Here is a 17,761-nt window from a genome sequence, read left to right as displayed (position 1 = left end):
GGAAAAACAAACTGCATCCACTGTTCCCTTAACACTGGGTTATTTGGGAAGCTGAACAAGGTGATCTTTCCCTCACAACCAGAAACACACTTCTTTAGTGACATTGTTGATTTTGTGGTCTAAAACCAAAATGACAGCGCTGCCGACGGCTCCTGTAACCCAAACGAAACTCATTGATGGAAGCGCTCTCGCTCTTGCTCTGGTTGATGTGTGTGTGTGTGTGTGTGTGTGTGTGTGTCGCTCATCAAAAAATAAATAAATTCCGAAACCTTCTTGAATCCTGAAGGAGTGTATTTGGCACAGAAATACTCAGTCATACGTCCAACTAGTTTTTTATTTTATTTTGTCCATGTATAGCATGAGGATCAGCTCTTTAAAGGCCCCCTGAAATCAAAATGGAAGTTTTTTAGCTTTTAGTATGACTTTGTTAGCCTCAGGGTTATGAATAAGCTGGTGTGTTCCAAAACAATGACAAAATTCGTATTTAGGAGATATTAGCATTCAAAACTTACAGTCTCGCACAGATTTTGATGACATCATCGCAGACTTCACCTTCTCATCAAATTTCTGTCCAATCAAATGGTCTCTAGAATCTGAAGCGCCCGCCCCCTACACTGTAAATAGACGCTCAGTCACTTGTTCACACATTTACTAATTTCAGACATTGTAAAACGATTCAGACATTGTAAATATGCTTTCACTTGAGGCGAATTAAGTCTGGTTTCACGCACACCGCCGCAGCGCACACACATAGTCTAGAGCAGAGCCGTTGACTAGAGACACGAGACGACAGCGGATCATATGCGCGAGTCGGCGCAGACAACAAAACATATCGGACCCATTTACAGAATGCTGTATTTCAAAGCGATATGGAGGCGATTATGATGATAAACGGTTAGAGATTAGGAGGAAACCAAACAGAAACCAAACAGAAAGGCTCTAGTCAAACTGTGGTATTAACGAAATGCTATTGGCCATTTTAATAAAGGGGAGGACATTTCAGGGGAAATTACTTCAACACATTGAATAATGCTGCGTGTTTCAAGGCACTTCAGTGGGGCTTTAACAGTGTAAATACGTCCGAGTGCATGAAATAGCATTAGACCCCCCCCCCCCCCTTTTAAATGCACCGCATTTGACGTATCTAGTCAAAGCAATTGACAGAACATTTTGCTCAACTTATTAATGACTACTTCACTGATCAAAAACAAGATGATTGTGGACGTTAATGTAGCAAATCTTGAACAATGGTTGAACAAACTGTCATGACTATTAAAACAATTAGTGCAAGGTGTGCATAAGACTGACATGACACCTTCATAATCGTGACATGACACGTCATGAATATGAAGGAGTTTTTATGCATGTTTATGACAACTGTCATTGAGTGTCATTCGCTCAATTATGTCGTTTTTAATGCAGGGATGACATTATTTGAGATACTTGACATAAAGCAATACATCATAACCTGTCAGTGTCTTTGTCATGACTACTTGACATTACCAAGACAACATAACCTGTCATAAACATGACATAGCAGATTAATTATCAAACTTAAGTATTTAAATATTATCCAAATTATGTGTTAATACTCTGTCAAATTATTTTATAATAGTGTCATAAATATTTTTCTTGACCTAAACTATGTCTTAGCTAGACTTATCCATGATGTAAAAAAGCATTTCAAGAAAATATAAATGTGTGGGATGCTGTAATTAACTGTTTAACATTATGAACTGAAAAATATTCACAACGCTGTTATAAAATAATTTGACAGAGTATTAACACTTAATGACATTTTAAATGACAAATTCAACTTGTACCACTGAAAAAAAGATTTATGATAGGTTATGATGTATTGGTTTATGTCAAGTTGTCATATCAAAGACATCTCAAATACTGTCATCTTTGCATTAAAAACGACACAATTGAGTGAATGACACTCAATGACAGCTGTCATCAACATGCATAAAAACTCCCTCATATTCATGACGTGTCATGTCAGTCTTATGCACACCCCTTCAAGTAAAGTGTTACCCAAACGTTTATTTTGCAGCGACCAGTACTCTTTCCTTACATTCAGCAGGCTCTCATAACTGTAAAACATGTTGTTTCAACTTTAAAAGTAAGCGTTCATGCTGCCTTAACATTTTAAGTTGTCAGCTCAAATATCTAAGTTGTCACTTATAGCATATTTCAAGTTGACTATACTTAAAATTTTAAGGCAGCACAAACACTTTGGGCCCTATCTTGCACTCAGCGCAATTGACTTTGTACACCGACGCATGTGTCATTCCTATTTTGCACCCGCGCAAAGCACGCTTTTCCCTCCACAGAAGCACGTCGCTAAACTAGTGAATGAACTTGCGCTACCTGGGCGGTTCAGCGCAAAAAAGGAGGCGTGTTCCGGCGCAAACAATCCCTGGTGCTATTTTGCTGTTCCATTAAACAATTGCGCCACTGACCAGAAAAAACCTAGTCTAAAGTCAGTGGCGCGTTGCGCGTTGTTCATTATGCTATTTTAAGGGCGCATGCTTGACCATAATGTATAGCGTGCACAACGCGCATACACTTTGCTCATGTAATCTACACAGATGCAACAGTTATTTTTGCAAATCATAAATTGTTACACTAAAAAATATTAACACATGAGATGACGGAAATCATTGTGGTGTGCCACGAAGATGTGAAAAAATAGGCATAAATCTAGCTTACAAATTATTCAGGCTAATTGTAGTCTAATAATTAAGGAGGCCTGTTTGCCCAATAGTGGCAACTTCTGGCAAGACATATATGTATATAAGGACATCTAACAAATTGGTTTGTCCGTCAAGAACCAGGAAAAAAAAATCGGTGAGGGTGGACGCAGCGATGTCCTCTGCTGGCGTCAGGTCCTGAGTAGAGGCAGATCCACCTCCCGTTACACGGCGTGCCCGATTGATGCTGGCAAGCTTGGACTTTCCCCGTCTTCTGATGTCATTGTAGCGCTTGCGGCACTGGTGCGACGTCCTGGGGATGCCAGCTGATGAAACAATTGTGGCTATTTCCTCCCACACATGTTTAATCGACGCTATTTTGGGTGAGTTTCTCCCATCTCCATACAACACAACTTCTCTGTCTTTCACTGCTCTTACAAGCACATCAGTCTCCTCGGCTGTGAACCGCTCCTGGCGTGCGCCTGGTAAATACGCCATAATAATAGCAATCCATAATGGAACTTGCGCACCTGCTTTTACAGGGAATGTTGGATGACGCTCTGATTGGTTTATTCACGTTACGCCCAAACCACACCTATGAATAATGAAGCTACTTCAGACCAACCCATTTTAGATTTGCGCCGGGCGCAAGAGGCATTTATCCCGCCGGGAAAATAGCAACAGCGCCGAGACCCGCCCACAAAGTTACTTGCGCTTCGCGCTTTGACACTTGCGTTTCAGATCGTTAAAATAGGGCCCTTTAAGTCAAAAAATTTTTTTTTCGCATTTCATACTTTACTTTCATTACATTTTTAGCAATGAGTTGCTAAGTTTTTGACAAGGTTTAATTTTCTTCTAACAATTTTGTCATTAAAGGATATAATGTATGCTAGTAGTCTTTTAAGGACAAGTTTATCAAATGTACTGTCCTTTTTTATAGAGTTAATGATTATCTTCATATATTTGCATTTACTGTATTTTGGTGCACCTTTGGTGATAATAATAATTTCTGATTATTATCAATGTTGATTTGAAATATATTTTTCTTGTAACAATCCAAAAACTTTAATGGTGATAATTAAATGTCACTTAAGATACAGCTTGTATTCCTTTTAAATAAACATTCACCTACTTTAAATAATGTGTGTGTGTGTGTGTGTGTGTTTGTGATTTATGAGGACACAAATGTGTATAATGACAGATATTACACTGGTATTACGACGTAGACATGACAAACTAAACAATGTTTTATTAAAAATGAAAAAATGCAGAATGTTTCCTGTGATGGGTAGGTTTAGGGGTAGTGAAGGGGGGATATAATGTACATTTATACGGTATAAAAACCATTACGCCTATGGAATGTCCTCACTTAGATAGCAAAACAAACCTGTGTGTGTGGAAAGGATGCGGAAAATAGCTTATAAATCACACTAAATGAAGTGTTTTAAAACTGCAGGTTTTCTGTGATGGGTAGGTTTAGGGTTAGAACACAGAATATATAGTTTGTACTGTATAAAAATCATTTCTATGGAAAGTCCCCATAAAATATCACCTGAGGTGTCAAAGGTGTGTAGTTATTTAATATTACTCAGTTACACTGTAATTATACATTTAAGTACAGAGATACCTTAAAATAAAGTGTAACGGTTACTTGTATGCATGCATTATTTACTGTCATTATTGCTATAGTAAGTTCATGTAGAAATGTGAAAAGATACTTGCTCCTATCACAGATTAATATGTAACAATTGTAAGGCTCTCTGTTAGACCTACAGTACCACTGATCATGAGGGGGAATGTTCATTTTTGGGTGAACTATACCTTTAGAGATGCATGAAGACATAAAACAACAATCACTGATGCTCACATTCAGCTCTTTATTGCATGCCACTGCAAATATCTTCTTTTAACATTAAGCAAAAATGACAAAGAATGAACATTGTTTTTTTTTTTTTTTTTTACTATAGTACCAATCATATTCTGATATGACTTAAACATAAAAAAACTATCATTACACCCAGCCTCAAAAATGAGAATGTTTAATGTTTTAAATTTATGTGGATTGCATGAGGAAACTAAAACTAAAATGCTTATTTGTAAATCTCAGCTCCTTTCGCCGTGCACAAGTATCTTTTAAACCAGCCGCTTCAAACAGCCCTTGTGAGCAACCTAATAAAGTCTTTATTGCTTTTCACGGCTGATTAGATTTTCTTCATCTTGTCACAATGGGTGAGTTTTATGTGTGTGTTCCTGGCCTCCGTAAGGAGCACACACACACACACACACACACACACTACTACTGGTGAGATGTAGATCACTGCACCACAGGATCATACAAAAGAAGAAGAGGAGACACAAACATCCTTTGGCACATGTGGCGACTCTTCGGAGCTAAGAACGATAGATTACACTTCACATTCAGTCTTTACTTATGAGAAAACGGCTAAATGAATGAAAAAAGCAGACGGAAGGAAAAAGCAAGCAGTCTAAGAAAACAAGTGTGCATTGTAAAACAGAACAAGGCTTGTGATGCACCTTAATACTGCCTAAAAACTTGAGAGCGTGAGCGTGATGTCATGGGTGTTGCGGTAACGCTGTGTGTGTGTCAGCGTTTGTTCCAGGTGGGGGTGGCGACTGGACCTTGGGGGGATCTTTCCACCAATATCAGCTCCTCTGGGTTATTAACGGCCTGGTAATGGAGCAGCAGGTCCTGAATGGCTCGTTCTTCAATCTACAGTAAAAGAACAGAATAAGGGTCGATGACAAACATATTTTAAAAATCTAGTGTAATACACATTTGCAAAGTTCTTAGAAACGTATACTACCTTTTAAATGATTGGGGTGATGCAATTTTTTTTATGTTTCTGAAATAAGTCTACATTTAAAGCTTGGAAGAGCCAGGACATTTTTAATATAACTCTGATTGTGTTCGTCTGAAAGAAGAATGTCATGTACACCTAGGATGGCTTGAGGGTGAGTAAATCATGGGCTAATTTTCATTTTTGGGTGAACTAACCCTTTAAGTCAACCGCTAACACAAGACTGATTTGTCAGACATAAGTTTGTCACGCACACATGCAGAATCTGGTTACCTGTATGAGTGCTAGCGGCTTGTCACGGCTGCGGATTAGTGCGGCTTCCTGTTTTCTCTCCTCCTCCACAATGGAGGCAAATGTAGAAGTGGACGGAGGGCTCCCGACTGCCCTCAGCACCCAAGGGCTGATGGGAAGAAGAAGAAAAAAACACAAGAGGGAATGAGTTCAATGCAAAATGTTCAGTAACTTTCTCTGAAGCAAAGTAACAAAGTTGCTTTGTATGCTTCAATTGAATATATACACACACATGTATGTATATATTCACACGCACATACACATTAGATATATTATACACACGTATATTATAAAAACAAACTTATGTTAGATGCAATTAATCGATTTGACAGCACTAATATATATATATTTACTCAAAGCTTTGGAGATTTGAACAGGAAATACAGTGAAATAGTGTTGTCAAAAGTACCGACTGCAATACCACGTCAGTACTGAAATTTAAAAAATGTGACGCTTTGAGCGCTGTTGAGCAGAATCGTAAATACCTCTGATTGCCCATTGTGCTCACACGCTCATCAAATATGTCTGTGATTGGCTACAATGACCAGCGCTTCAAAAACATGTTGTAAATATACATCAATTATGCTTTTCACGGAGCGCTTAAACAGATACACATGGGAGTGTTTGTATGCAGGTGCCTATCAACCTACCGGTCTGCTGGGAAAACACTTTCAAACACTTCTTTCTGCTTTCAAACGCTCCCGTGCGTTGATCATTGTATCCAATCACAGACACATCCAATGAGCATGTGAGCACAATGGCCAGTCAGAGGTGTTTTCTCGTTTGGTGGGTGTGTCAAATATGTCCGTCCAATCAGCAGCAACATGTATATAAACCACGCGGTATTAAAGAGACAGCTCGCACAATGGGTGCAAGTAAAGATGTTTACAAATGTGTCCACTGCAGCTCGGTATATGCAACAATTGAAGATATTAGAAGACATGATTATCGTAAGAGTTTTATATATATATACACACACATTAGGGCTGTCAAAAGATTATTCGCGATTAATCGCATCCAAAATAAAAGTTTGTGTTTACATAATATATGTGTGTGTACTCTGTTAATTATTATTTATATATAAATACACACACACGCATGTATATATTTAAGAAAAAATATTATTTTTATTTATAAAACATTTATATTTATATATATTATAGATTATATAAATGTATATACAGTATATACATGCAAATATTTCTTAAATATATACATGAATGTGTGTGTATTTATATATAAATAATAATTAACAGAGTACACACACACACATATATTATGTAAACACAAACTTTTATTTTGGATGCGATTAATCGCTATTAATCTTTTGACAGCCCTAATATATATATATAAATATAAATAACTAAATAAATACACTCACATTTTTCTGTCGACATCGGTGGAAGAATGTAAATAAAAAAAAAACATTAAACTTAAAAAATATTTTATATAAAAAAAAAAGAATAACCAGTGTTGGGTGTAACTCATTACTAAGTAATTTATTACAGTAATTTAATAACTTTTTCCTTTGAAAAAGTAAAGAATTACTCTCAAATTTTCTGTAATTTAATTACAGTTACGTCTGATATAATTGAATTAAATACTTTATAGACTATAAAACAATTCTATAAAAAACAACAGTGGATTTAACATGAAATGCTACATCTAATGATAAAATGTATGGTTCTAATGCATCTCTCTTTAAAAACTTTAGTCAGTTTGACAATCATTTTTGCAACGTTCATGTCTATCCTTGTATTGTTCAACTGTTTGAGCTTGACATGGGATTTAGAAAGTAAGTAATAAGTAATCCAATACTTTTTAGAGAGGGTAATTAGTACAGTAATTACACTTTTAAAGATATAATTAGTAGGATAATTACTTTTGTAACTTGCACAACAAAGGTAAAACTTCACTTTCCACCTGAGAACAGCGATACCGTTATTTCCTACGGGCTGTCCAATCGGCCACTACCTTCTCATCGAGTGCTCGTAAACATTGATGACGTAGAGCCCCAGGGATGAGAGTGTTTGTGACGTAAAGTGTGCCCTTATCAATATAGATTACAATCACAGACGGGCAGTGGAGCACCGCTGATAAATATTTAGACCTCTGCTCGAGCGCTGGAGTCATAAACACGAGCCCAGCGGGCAGCTGATGCGAGCGAGAGACAGAGAGACGCCTGGCCACAGTCACACATCTGCAGGCTCAGGTCAGATCAGTGCTGACACTTGCTGGAGGAGGAAACGTCCCACTGGACGTCCTGGAGAGCAGAGCAGCCCAGAAAACACAAGAGCTGCTTGTGCGCCGCATAACACAAGACGTCCACTCCCCTCCTGTTGCATTCGGGTCCGTTATGACCGGAAGAACTACCTTTTTTTTTTTGAAGACTTTCAAAATATATATTTTTTTCTCCAGCTTTTTTTAAACAAAAAATGTGAGATGTAACCATTTAAACTAAACGGTCACACCTTTTGTGTTCACGTCCGTTTTGACTCGAAAGTGAAGCAAAAATGCTAAATATATTTTACAGAATTCATTTGACACAAATCGAACTAATAAATGTAAAAAATTAAATTAAAAAAAGCATAATTTCATGTGTAAAGCCATGCACGCACACACACACACACACACACACACACACAGGCACAGGCACAGGCACAGGCACGCACGCACGCACGCACGCACGCACGCACGCACGCACGCACGCACACACACCCTAATTCTGAAATTAAAATAAAATTACAAAATAAATAAAATGATGCCAATAAATAATACCATAAACAGAAATCTCTCATATTATATGTTCTTATAAATTTCATCTAACGATACATTCAAATACAATTACTCATAAATACTGATAAAAATATATCTTGCATCACAATTTTTTGCTATAACTCTTTAAAAAAAAATTGACATTTCAAAGAATTCCTTAATTTACCCCTTTTTATTAATTGACAAATTAAGTAAAAGCATGGTAAAAAAAAGTGGTAACATGCAAAAACGTTGTGTATTAACTCATTACTGAGAAGTTTTAGTTGAAAAAAATATGAAGTTATGACCGTTTTATAAGCTTATGTTCCACCGGGTCCAAGTAGTCCCGGGATTGCAAAATGTGTATACAGTTTATAATGCATTAGGAGGGTTAAATCTGAATAATCTGTACTAGCCAGTGTCATGTGAAGTTCACAGTGCTTATTATGCAAACCCAGACGCCACCACGACAAAGCAAACAGTGCCAACATACGGTCACTTTGGTTTCCATTTCAGTGATTTCCAGATGAACATTTGAACACATTTCCCCTCGGTTGAAATCGTGAAGGGAAAAAAATACTGACCCCAAACTTAGTGTATATAATATTTTGCACACAATATATCAGTTTTTATGCATTTATATATTTAATGTTTTCTTAGCTATTCATTTATACGTTGTTTGAAGGAGATCACACTATGTTTATGGACAGTAAAACCGGGTGAAATGGCTCATTTCACCTACTGCAGGTCCAAAAACATCCCATTACTCCTTTGAGAAAACAGCACAGAGAAAATCGCTTAAGCCTAGAATCACAGCAGTAAATGTCAAGAGATGTGCTGTAACATGTGGAGTCCACACAGACTACAGCAGCTCAGTCACATGAGACGGTTCACTCACAGGCCTTGTTATATAGAAGCATTACAGCGCCATCTAATGGAACATACAAGTGAACAACAATCAGAATGATACCTGCTCTCACACACACACACACACACACACACACACACAAGGTCTCATCCGAACCTAGTGAGCGTCTAGAAAAGCAGAGATTGAAGGCATCATCAGTACACTAAGCAGCCTGATTCAAAGGGAGGCAGCAGAAGACACCTAACTGTGGCCATTTTAAGGAAGCATTGCATGTGTGCTTCACAGAGAAAATCCCAGAATGCAAAAGACAAAATATTTTAGTGTTTTTCTTTTCGGAGTGTCTATTTACACTAAGTGCAAATAGCCCGCCTTGTTGGCAAATGGTATTTGCACTAACTCCGCCCACTGACGTCTGGTTGGGCCAGACAAAACTACAGAAGACACTGGATGTTCACTGGTGTACAGCAGCAGTAGTGTAGGGCTAAAGCACACGGCAAGGTTTGAATCCGCCTTTTGCCTTTACCCATCACAAACAGTATCAGACCGAAAAGGCATTTATTTAAAATAAAAATGATGAAAATATCTGAAAAGTGGAAATAAAGTGTCTAATGTGTGTGTTTATCGGCAGGGCTTTATTATCCCAATAAGGCGGCATTCATTTAATAATTTTAACAATTTTATATATAATTTAGTACAAATTAGTGATCGACCGATATTGATTTTTTAGAACCGATACCGATCATTTTTGTTTTTATGTGCCCGATAACCGATATACAGAACCGATATTTATTTACTGTTATTCTTTTGTTTTTGACACGATTACAACACCACTGAACTGAACAAACCATTTTATTTATAAGAATCACTCCCTCTTTACAGGGAGTGCAGAATTATTAGGCACGTTGATTTTTTGATCATATTTTTTTTCCAAACCACAGTAATCCTAATAACTAATAAAATAAATGTAGAATGTGTAATGTTTTCAAATGGAGAAAATTAATTAAAGACAGGAGTCATATCAACTTTGCAGAAATGTAATACTTAATTTTAAACTACAGTTTTAGTAGATTTATAAACTGTTTAATAGGTTAAAGAGTGAAGAATAATTCGCTGGATAATGTTAAGTAACTGAATAAAATTCTCTGGAATATTGGAACATAACCAAAACATTGTATTTTATTGCATTTCGCAAATGGTATGTTAAGCTATATCAGAATTATTAATGTTTTGTCGTTCTAGATTATGAAATATCTGCTGACAAACTGATGTTTATCTATGCATTTACACATAACTACTCAAACTGCGATCGTTCGCGGAGATAATAAATAATTCATATCCATAGAGTTGTTTACTTCGATGTTTATTAGCGAATTAATGGTTAAGTAAATGTTTATATAATTAAATTACGGTGTTTTAAACAAGTGAATCTTGTTAAAGTTATTTTCCTGAGCATCAACCCGCTGCGTGAACAGCAAAATACAGACGACTTCACGAGACTAATGATGAGCATAGACAACAGAGAGAGAATTAAATGACCGTTTATCTGTAAATCCGATATTACAAAACCGATATCCGATTATGGTAAAATGCTTAAATATCGGGGAAAATATCGGTAAATTGATATATCGGTCGATCACTAGTACAAATAACATCTAAATACTGCAGATCGCAGAGAAATGCTGCTATTTTCACAGTGTAAATAGCATCTATTGTACAGTCATATTTTGTATTGTTTAGCTATATTTATAGCCGCTGCCTTTTCTTTTTGAGTTTGGAGAATTGTGGCGTTAGCTAAGCAATGCTATAATTCCAGCTTATCAAGATCTCTGTGCTCAAAGTGATGATGTCCATTAGGAAATGGTTTAAAGGGATAGTTTACGCTTTACATGCTTTGCCTTCCAACTAGATTAGTTTACACCAGAATCCCTAAAGGGATAGTTCACCCAAAAAGTGAAAATTCTGTCATCATTTACTCACCCTCAAGTTGGTCCAAACCTGCATGAATTTCTTTCTTCTGCTGAACACAAAGGAAGATATTTTGAAGAATGTGGGAACTAAATAGTTGACTTCCATAGTAGGGTTGATGTACCCCATTGGAAGTCTTTTTGATTACCAACATTCAAAATATCTTCTTTTGAAAGAAAGAAATTCATACAGGTTTGGAACTAGAGGTCTACACGGAGCACCCATTTTTGGGTGAACTATCCCTTTAAGGAGTCTGGTATGGTTTAATCTAGTAAGAAGGCAAAGCATGTAAAGTGCATGTGAACTCAGACCACCTCCTCCAGGTAGTCTTGGGTTCGGTTCCACGGTGCACTGACAGCTTTCACTTTAACCGTTTTTCATGCAAACCGTGCCGTTTCAAACCAAACTGCCAGTGTGAAAGCATCCTTGGACTTATGTTTGATGCAACAGTTTTGCAAACACAGGTAGTGAATGGATATTGTGCATTGAATGAGATGTTCCTCACCCTGCTGGTTTATCCGGGTCGCTGCTCTCGGCACATTTAAAGGTCACTCTTTTGGCACACATCGGCGGTCCTGCAGTAGCCACTGGACTCCTGGCCTTCACTGGGGAAACTGGAGAGGGTTTTCCTCGCAGTTCCTCCTCTACTAAAAGATCCCGGAAGGAACGGGAAGAGGGCGGGGACTGAACTGCTGTTGACCTGACAACACAATGATGTAAGGTTTGGGTGAGTGAGGAACTGATGAACTGAAAACAATGGTGGGACGAACATCATTAGACAATCACCGTTTCCAAATGAGACAAAGTTAATGGCTCTGCCAAAATCATCCTTAGGCTTAAGATAAGATCTTATAATATAAGAAATGTATAATAAGGGGCTTTAGACCCTGTTTACACCTGGTATTAAGATGCGTTTTGGTCAATTAGATCACAAGGGGACGCCGCTAAATACAGGTGTAAACGGGGTCTAAAACGTTTTGTGTTCAAACAGCCACACAAGACTGTGTACTCTCCGACTACTGACATAACATGTAAACATTATGGGAAGCACAAGCCAGACGGGATTTAAACTTTGGCTGGAGACCCAAGTTTGGGTTGAAGACGAAAAAAATATCAAGCACAATGTTCTCTCACCATTCCTGATTTCAGCGTTCGGCTGGTCTTGCGGCTCAGAGCAGAAACGAAAGATGCTGCTCTCTGTGTGTTTTTTTGTTGTCTCGTATATAAATTGCGTGAGCTTATTCTGTCCATTAGATCCAAATATCTGAACAAACACATACGTTTACCCGCCCATAGACCCTCCCCCAAATAAATCAGGACAGAAGTGGTTGAAAGTGGACATGAGACAGATTAAAGCAACAGGTGTAAACGGGAATATGTCTCCCTTGTCCACTTTCTGACCAAAATAATCTTAATAACATGTGTAAACAGGGCCTTTGACTTTCCTTTATAAAGGGTGACAAATTGTGTATTTATGTTCCTACCTTTTTTTAATTTTACTTTTTAATCCCATCTCCAAATGGAGATGACATTGTTAACAATAGTTAATTTATACATCCCATGGTCCCATGACATGAAAATTTCACTTTATGAGGTTTTTTTAACATTAATATGAGTTCCCCTAGCCTGTCTATGGTCCCCCAGTGGCTAGAAATGGCGACAGGTGTAAACCAAGCCCAGGGTGTCTTGCTCTGCCTTTGAGAAAATGAAAGCTCAGATGGGCCGATCTGGAATCTTCCCTATATGTCGTCTCTCTCTTGAGTAAGTACTTATTTTGAATAAGGCAAGCAGAAAGCGATCAGACTCTCACCAGGTCTTCACAGGTTTAACTGGAGTAACAGATGGTGGTGATTTAGCAGACACGCTCTCTGTGCTGCCCTCTCTGGAGGCCAGAGCCATCATCTTCCTCTGCTTCTGAGACATCTTACTGGGAACAGCTGCGACTTTACTGCTGCTCAAACTGTTATTTATGAAAAAAAGGAATGAATTTTTGAATAAAACGAGTTACACACTTAACTCTGTGAACTACCATGACTTACGAGCTGGGACCTTTGGCTGTGGCACCCAGGTTCAATGAGTTGGCCTCCATCTCCATGATGGCCCTGAGGTCCAGGACAGGAGCTGGTCTAGAGAGACTGAACACACATTCAGAATTACAGCAATACCGATGAAGAATATCGACTGCTTGCGGTGACGGAGATTTAAATCACCTTTCTTTGACTGTCGGGATGGGTTCAGGGGTGGAAGATTTAGTGGGCACAGGGCCATTTTTCGAAACAGGGCAGCCAGGAGGTGTCTTTAGTCCCATTGGTCCACGCCTCTCATCCTAGAAAAAACAATATTTCTTAACCCTTAATCGTCCCTTGGGGTCCAGCTGACCCCACTGGACTTTTCCTCCATTTTTTAAAAGTGTTCCCTTCATCTCAGGGCCATGAGATTCGGTGACTTTTCCTAAATAATCTATCTAAACATGCACAAAAAATCCGAGCTTGATTTGGTTGTTCTAAAGGTGTGTAAAAAAAAAATTTACCGTTTAAGTCCCTCGGGGTCAGATTGACCCCACATTGAAAATGAATGGGAAAGTGTAAAAAATATTTTTTTTTTTCACTTTTTTTGTCAATTTTTTTTTACTAAATCCAGTATAAATCTGAAAATTTCCACATTTATATCAAGGTCTGGTCCTAGAGCATAAACACAAAGTAGAACGAACTTTCTGTCTCATACACACACGCACATACACACACAAACACACACGTGTGTGACTGCAACAGAGAGCATTTTTATAGAAACTGGCAAATAAAATCAACAAAACTGGCATAAATTTGAAAGATTTTCATACATAAATGAAGTACTAATACTAGAGCACAAATGCAATATGGAACAAGCATGTTCACTCACACACACACACACACACACACACACACACACACACACACACAAACACAGGTGTCTGGAGCATTTTTTTGGATTTTGGCAATGAATGGGAAAATGTAAAAAATGCTTTTTTTTTCACTTTGTTTGTAAAAAAAAAATAATCTAAATCCAGTATAAATCTGAAAATGTCTACATTTATATCAAGATCTGGTCCTAGAGCATAAACACAAAGTGGAACGAACTTTCTGTCTCATACACACACGCACACACACGCACACAAACACACACATGTGTGACTGCAACAGAGAGCATTTTTATAGAAACTGGCAAATAAAATCAACAAAACTGGCATAAATCTGAAAAGATTCCATACATAAATGAAGGACAAATACTAGAGCACAAATGCAACATGGAACAATCATGAGAAAGAGAGGGAAAAGGGCAAATAAAAGAAAGATGAAAGGCAGCTTAACTTTTGCTTAACTTCCCTATGGACCTCTATTGGATAATGTGGTCATTGCACTCTCTTTCTCTTTAACTATAATTCCTAAAGTTTTTCCACAAACCTACAGATGGCGGTATTCTATCCCTAACACATAGAGCAATGTCCAAAAACTATTTATATTTATTTAAGATCATCATTCAAGTGATTTTTTCATAAAAAAATGATTTTTAATGAGCCAATTTATGACATAGTTAAGTATTTGTGCAGTAAATAGGTAAAAAACTACCAAATACCCACAAAAACACAGCATAAATGTATAGTTGAGAAGTAAATAAAAAAAATTATATATAGTTTTCCTTGTAAAAAAATTTCCTTATGCAATCGCTCTGTAAAAGTTTGGGGTCTATCTGACCCCAAGGGACTCAAACGTAAACCCTACTTGAGGGGCGATTAAGGGTTAAATGGAGAGTTCACAGACGAATAGCCTCTTTCACACATACAGTAACAGATCATGTGTGAACAGGACATTTTCAAAAATAGAGGTAAATTACAATACCAGTAAATTATGAGCACATACGAAGTCAGAACGCACTGACATAAGAAGTCTGCTTTGGGCCAATCATAAATTCTTATAGAGATGACATTATTACTCCGCACTGTTTACAGTATTTTTTTTTTAATAGGATTTCTATTTAAATATGCGCTAACTGGACGGATGATGACAACGCAGCGTTTATATATAATTTCCGATGACTGACGTCACAGAATTGACCTGTATTTTGCTGCTGATGTGTGAACGGTCTCTTACCGGTAAAAAGCCAGAATGCTGTTGCTTGTGTGAACAGCATACTGGTAAAGTCATTCTGGTCATTTTACGGTAATTTTCCCGGTATTGCTGTGTGAAAGGGGCTAATAGTTCTGCCATCATTTACTGAGCCTAAGGTAGTGCTGGGCGGTATACCGGTTCATACTGAACACGGTATTTATTTTTGTTATGATATTAATTTTGATGATACCGCAATACCAGTATGTGTCGCGTTCGGACGTTCGGAACGGGACGCAGCACGTCCTATCATAATATATCATATCATAATATTCAATCTGCTGTATCAGTAGGCTATATATTTATGTTTAACATAGTATATGCCTTCCACTACTCTCGCCTCATATGTCGAACAAGGGTGATCCTAACAGCAGCAGCAAGCGCCACATCAAGACACGTTTCTGGTGTGCAAAGACATAGAAAACGCCACACAGCCGACCCGCAACAGAAACGCCACGCAGCCAGTGTGTACCCGGCCTAAAGATATATGAGAGCTCTCATGGGAGGTAAAATATTCAGAGAAAAATGACTAAATTGTTGGTACTTTTACAGTCATTTTATCATGCTTTATGAAACGCAACAGCATGCAACATGCTCATTTTGGGTTTAATATTACCCAATAAATATTATTATTGCTTTCTGTCACACGTGAAACAACATTTTATTGCTGTGTCATTACCTGCGTATCAGGCCTGTCCTGGAAAACAGGGGACTGCAGGTCTCGAGGGCTGCCCACTTCCATATAACTGCCCTCTGAGTCAGATGTGATGAGCTCCTGCAGAGACTCCACTGAACTGGCCTTCACCGAATTACCCAAACCTAGGGTAACACAACCGCGTCAACCACATCCAGTCCAAACTAAGAGCATCTCTATTCAGGAAAACTAATAAAATGATCGAATCATTTACATTTGCTTTGTGATCACATGATCTTCAGTGTACAGAGATATTTAGATCAGTGGTAATAGTGGAGCCTAATATGGGCACTGGCACTTAAATTTAAATTAATCCTGCGGCTCTTTTAGAAGCTAGCTGATGCTGTGGTTGAGAACCACTAATTTAGATGATCATATTTATTGTCTGAAGAAAGTGTGAGTGGTATTTATCTGTTGTGAGGGTACTTTGGCGTGGTTGCTCACTGACCCAGCACAAAAGAGCCCACCGAGGGATCTGAATAATTCCCTATTCCCTTTTATAAGCAATAGTAAAAGTGATGCTTGCCTTAGAAAACACAACTAATTAGTGTCTTTTATTAGCGAGTAAGTTGACCTGGGGTGGGCGGGCTGTGGGTGACATCAGTAGGAGAGCTCTGTATGACATCAGACAGGTTGTATCCGCCAGAGCTGTCAAAGCGGCGCCGTGGTTTCCTCTTAGCCCTCATTTTGGCCTTCTTCAGCAGGCTATCACTAAGTTAAACACAGTGACAACTCTTACAGATGGACAGGCCATCACATCTATTTAACAGTGTTTCAGCAGGGCAGAATTCACACCTGGAGTGATCGGCTTCAGAGCCGCTTTTACAGTCCACAGCAGAGTCCCACTCTCGGTCTTCATAGGTGCTGAGATCAGGAGCGTCGGCGTATGGTGTAATGAGACGTCTCTGCATGGCTGGGATCTGATGGAGGAGTTTGATGTCAGGATCTCGGAGCAGAACTTTAAATGGACCCCATAAGAGTGATGGTTTAACTTACCGTCTTCCTGTACGCAGTGGTTAGATCCAGGAGGACGTCGTCACTGAGGATCTCCAGCGCTCTGACAGAGACAGAAACATGTTCATACACTACTGTATGATGTTGAAAATTCAGCTTTGCATCACAGGAATAAATTGCATTTTTTTAATATATTAAAATAGAAAATGGTTAAGTTGTGATATTTCACATTTATATTTGAAATAAATGCAGCCTGGTGAGCATCTTCAAAACATGAAAAAAAATCGTACTGACCCCAAACTTTTGTATGGCAGTGTTGTCTCCAGTGGGGCGGGGCTCGGGTAGACAATATAATAGGGCTGGACAATATGGCCAAACAAATTATAATTTTTTTTCCATATCATACGATATCGATATTTATCATAATATTAATTTACCATTAAAGGGTTACTTCAGTGATTAGCATTAAGCTTTGTATCAGTAGAAACCCGGTAGTATTTTCGAATGACCGTGCTTCTGTTCGCCTGAGATTTTTGTATTTTTTTTGTCTGGAAAAAACCTCTGATGACATAAGGAGA

General features: G+C 38.1%; 1 protein-coding gene across 1 annotated transcript in view; it reads right to left on the bottom strand.

The window, feature by feature from the left end:
* Window positions 1-4,551: 4,551 nt before the first annotated feature.
* Window positions 4,552-17,761, bottom strand: part of ibtk (inhibitor of Bruton agammaglobulinemia tyrosine kinase) — a 55,501-nt gene continuing 42,291 nt past the window's right edge. Inside the window, exons 19-28 of the mRNA XM_079836538.1 lie at window positions 17,226-17,286; window positions 17,025-17,149; window positions 16,804-16,940; window positions 16,215-16,354; window positions 13,604-13,719; window positions 13,433-13,528; window positions 13,204-13,353; window positions 11,899-12,093; window positions 5,789-5,915; window positions 4,552-5,427 (exon numbers count right to left, since the gene is read on the bottom strand). Coding sequence (XP_079692664.1) covers window positions 5,302-5,427; window positions 5,789-5,915; window positions 11,899-12,093; window positions 13,204-13,353; window positions 13,433-13,528; window positions 13,604-13,719; window positions 16,215-16,354; window positions 16,804-16,940; window positions 17,025-17,149; window positions 17,226-17,286 — 1,273 coding nt within the window. The 3' untranslated portion in view covers window positions 4,552-5,301. The remainder of the gene's footprint in view (window positions 5,428-5,788; window positions 5,916-11,898; window positions 12,094-13,203; window positions 13,354-13,432; window positions 13,529-13,603; window positions 13,720-16,214; window positions 16,355-16,803; window positions 16,941-17,024; window positions 17,150-17,225; window positions 17,287-17,761) is intronic.

The sequence above is a fragment of the Gobio gobio genome (genome assembly GCF_949357685.1).
Source record: "Gobio gobio genome assembly, chromosome: 15".
Taxonomy (NCBI): domain Eukaryota; kingdom Metazoa; phylum Chordata; class Actinopteri; order Cypriniformes; family Gobionidae; genus Gobio; species Gobio gobio.
This window is presented reverse-complemented; position numbering and strand designations above follow the sequence as displayed.